General features: G+C 31.6%; 1 protein-coding gene across 1 annotated transcript in view; it reads right to left on the reverse strand.

Moving 5' to 3' along the window:
* The window catches only part of LOC114078021, an 8,329-nt gene extending 3,924 nt beyond the window's left edge, over positions 1-4,405 (reverse strand). The window contains exon 1 of the mRNA XM_027918515.1: positions 4,296-4,405. Coding sequence (XP_027774316.1) covers positions 4,296-4,405 — 110 coding nt within the window. The remainder of the gene's footprint in view (positions 1-4,295) is intronic.
* Positions 4,406-4,660: the final 255 nt, after the last annotated feature.

Raw genomic sequence — 4,660 nt, forward strand, 5'->3', positions numbered from 1 at the left:
GTATTGTAAGTGTGTAATCAAATTATTTTGGTTGATATCATAGCTAATAAACCATGGTGGATAAGGACCAATTATGGTCAATTCTCGGTCAACTGTGCTTGGGGATCTTATAAGGAAGAGAGAAGAAAACTGAATTTTATAAGAAAATCCGGGCACAAGACATTCTTTCTTAACTTGGAGGGTGTGGAAAAAGAAAATTTTAATTGGTACTTTAATGACACAATGAAATCCTAACATCTCTCATCTATGCGGTTGTTGTGTCATTCCAGTTAATAAGACTGTGGATCGTTTATTTGTAAAAGGAAAAGTTTCAGATTCCTTTTGAAGGTATTTTTCAGATGTAGCTAGTCTGTTGGGACCATGAATTCAAGTAATTCTTTTCTTAATTTTTCTACTATCATTTTTTTTGTTCGTTTTCAAGATGTTCGGTACCTCCATATCTTATGTGATGTTGAAGGAATTAGACGATGGAGGCTCCGCTGTGTTTGATGCCTCCTAGCTGAGTTTTATTCTTCTCAATCTGTATAACCCCTACCCCTTTCCATTCTGTAAGTTTTGAATACCGAAGCTGGAAGCTAGCTCTGTGTTTCCAATTTTGTCTTCATTACAAGACATAATATCTGTATACTTTCTTATGCTTTTCAACCTATTTTTATACGATGGTATATTGAAGATCTTGCTGGTGTTTCTATGACTCTTTATGAATATTTGTTGTGCCTTGCTCTTCCATTAGTCTTTGCATGCTTTACAACTTAACTCTTTTTTAGCTTGTATGATGTCTGGTCTGTCGTATACTCATTGTAGGTTGATTTTGTGTTTTCTGATTTTGAGTAGGAACTTTTGATTTATCTGCATTTAAAATCCTAGTTCCTAACAATATGAATGCTCTGTTTGTGATTTTTAGCTATATTAGCCAAAAAATCTATCAAATTATTACCCTCTCTGAAAATGTGTGCAGTAATTGCACTAATATTCTTCATTATCTCCCTTATCTCCCCTTTTTATGCTATTTCCCATGGTATTCTCCAAGTTTTATCAGTGATATTTTTCAGACCGAGTGAATCGGTCTCAATAATTACATTTTGGATTATTCTGCTGCAATATTTTAAAGAGATGTTAGGACAACAATAGTTTCTGCTTCCATATTTGACGCAATGTCAATACCCTTGGCTTTGTCATATATGAAATTCCTTCGATTATCTCTAATACAAAATTCTAAATATATCCAACCTCGGTTACCTCTATATGCTCCATTAGTGTTACACTTTACTTGGTAATTTTCAGGAAGTTTTCATGTGACAATTAAGTATATTTTGAACTTGTACTGTGTTAGTTTTTGAATTATCTCTTGTCATGACCATCTCATTTTCTTTATCCATAGAAATTGACTCTTTACCATCTGCCTGACCACATTAGTTGTCATTTTCACCATTCTTTCCTAGATGATTTCATTGCCATGTTTGAGGGCATTCCTATTTTCTATAAGCTCCACATGATGATAGCTAGTATTGTTTTATATATGTTATGTTTTTTTCTGTTTCCACAACGATATTATGAGTTGTTGTAGATATACTCTTCTATGTTGATTCCTGCAAAAAAAAAAGTACCTCAATAGCTTGTTAACTAGGGTGGCTGTTAAGAATATAAATAAATATTGCGTAGTTTGAATTTAACTTTTTGGTGCATCTGATAAACAATTTTTAAAAGAGATACTAATCATAGTTTAATAAAAATGCAAAAAAGTATTTCGTAAATATAGGCAATTTTATATATTTAATCAAGAATATATAAAATAAAATACATGTACAACACATTCAAAAATTAACTAGAAATAAAATATCGATAAATAACAAAAAATTACCTAGAAAAGAGAAATATATAAAAGAGATTTGAGTATAAGACCACGACAACTACATGTTACTCACTCGATTCATATTTTACTTGTTCACTCAATTTTCACTTTTCTTTATAACTTTTTAGTGTGTATTAAGAAAAATAATATATTTTTCATATTTGAATTGACTTATTTTGAAATGTTTTAAGCAGATTTTTAAGCTAAAAATTAAAATTTGTAATTTCTGACTTTAGCTTATAAATCAAAAGTAAAAAATGATCAAAGCAGACTTTTAACATTAATTACTTGTTTCTTAAATTATTTTCAAGACATTATACCAAACATCAATTAATATACTTATTAAGATAAAATAATCATACCAATAATTATTTTAAGGGGTGTGTAAATTCCCAAGTTTATGAGTAAAATTAGAGGAGGGAATACCTTTTTATTTAACATCGTTCTAACCTATCCGTGTCCACCAAAAATTGAAATCAATTTTTAGTTAAACACCTTAAATATATATTGTTCATTTTAGACACTTCATGTTATACCCTGTTGTTCCAGTTTGACACTTTTTTCTAATGTGACATAGTGAGTCTGATACACTCATATCATTACCAGCGTGACAAATGTTTATTTAATTATTTTTATTTCATCATGACTCAAAGTACATTTTAGGTGTGACATGACATATAAGACCCCAAATAACCCTACACAAGTCACTTGATATGCATACAACACAACATTATAGATAGAATAGAATAGGTAAAGTAGTCTCATATTATGAAAGGAACATAAGTGAGCAGAAAATACTAGGTTTGGCAAGCCAATCTTAAACATCAAGAGTGGTTGTGACGTAACACATACACCACATACAAAGTCTCAAAAGTAATGACATCAAAAGTAAAGTCTTCATGGTCTTGCCTTCAGAGTATGATGACTCACCAATTCACAACAATATGTAGCAATCCATATCTATCCATGAGTGAGAGGAAAGGAAACGTCGAACCCTAAATTGTGAGACAATATAGGCACAACTATGCATTAGTACATGCAATGTACTAATTATGAGATATACGCATAAAAACATGAAACATGATCATAAGGAGACATAAAAGAAATGTGATATGCATGACTAAACTAAAACATAGTAAAAAACCTTTAAAGAATCATTATAATCATGAACATTAAGAATGCATCTTAAAATCATAATATAAGCTTCATAAATTTTTTTGAAAGTAACTTAGTTCATTTTGTGATATATTTACCATTAATCGACATAGACCATGCGAGTTATAACATGGAATTCGATGTCTTGCTCCACACTAATAAAAGATGTACTTGCTTGCTAAGGCAATGACCTTAAACTTCTAGCTTTGGTGCATCCACTATTCTTTCTTTCTAAGAGATATCATACGCGGCACATAGTTAGGGACAAAGAGAGTGTTTCTAGAGATCTGGCCTCTACTTTTGGGAGAATCTTCATCTCAAGGCCCTCTCGGTGCTACGTAAAATCTCAACAAGATATCTTCATAAATGTATCATCATACATGAAAAAGACAATTAAGTTATTAATCCAAGCTTAAATCATCATAATGTAGCTCCTTATATCATGAATCATTCATATGCGGGAAAATCTTTCACCACATCATGATTTCTTAATATGTGAGAAAAACCTTTCACAATTTCATTGATGCTTATCTTACCAACAACCTTAATTCATAAAAGTATTTTTTTCATAAAATATCATTCATAAGTTCATAACTTTCTTCATAAATTCATATCTTCATAATTTTATTATAAAAATCATGAATAATGCACGAGTTCATATGAAACAAATTAAAAGACATTTAATTGAATCAAAATAAGAAGACTAAAATCGAACAATTGAATAATAAAAATTAAGACCCATGAAAAATTGGATAAAAACCTAATCAATTTTGAAGAAATTAAATTTGAAACTTGGAGATCTTTTGAGTCCCATCCATTAATGAATTCCAACATATCTTGATGATCGAAACCAAAAGCAATGGAGGAAAAAGAAGCATTGAAGCTTGGAACCTTAGCTTTCTTTCTTGAAGCTTGAGAGAATTTAGAAGGGATGAACTTGGATGGAATTTTGGGAATCACAGAGAACGAGAGAGTTCAGGTCAATTTAAGAATAGAAAGTTAGTTACAGAACATAGAATTAGGGTCAAAACGACATATTCTAGCTATTAAATGCACAGGAAAAGATCCACATACCCTTAGTAAATAGATGTCGAACAGTCCTACAAGTCGGACCTACGGTCTGTAGAAGTTTCTACCACTCATACTGGTCAATTGTAGAACCAACTTTAGAAACCCAAAATGCGAACAACTTTCTACGAAATAGTTTAACGAGTCGTCGACTTGCTACATTCGTGTACCCCATTCGTAGTCCTCAACTTTGAGTCTAAAATTACACTAAGTCTGAAACCTCTCGACGAGACCCTTTTTACGATCCATTAAACCTCTTATGACATGTTGTTCTCTTCTGTAGGCCTGAGATCCTAAATCAAATCTTTGAATCCATCCTACAGGTGCCATTTACGTCTCGTTCAAATTTCTATGGATTGCTCGATCAAGTTGTGGGTCAGACTTCAGAAACTTGAACTTACAGAAACTCAACACTCTAGGTTTACGACTTCCTTCCTACAGCTTCTAGGACGTCCTACTGTTCGTGAGACTTGTAGATCACTGCACTAGTAATTTTTTGCAACTTTTCTTTCCAACTCGACTTTTCAATTTTTGAAGTATTACATATATTTTTCTCACATATTACCATCTCCCTAAACTTAAAAT

The sequence above is a fragment of the Solanum pennellii genome, chromosome 7 (assembly GCF_001406875.1).
Source record: "Solanum pennellii chromosome 7, SPENNV200".
In the NCBI taxonomy this organism is placed as follows: domain Eukaryota; kingdom Viridiplantae; phylum Streptophyta; class Magnoliopsida; order Solanales; family Solanaceae; genus Solanum; species Solanum pennellii.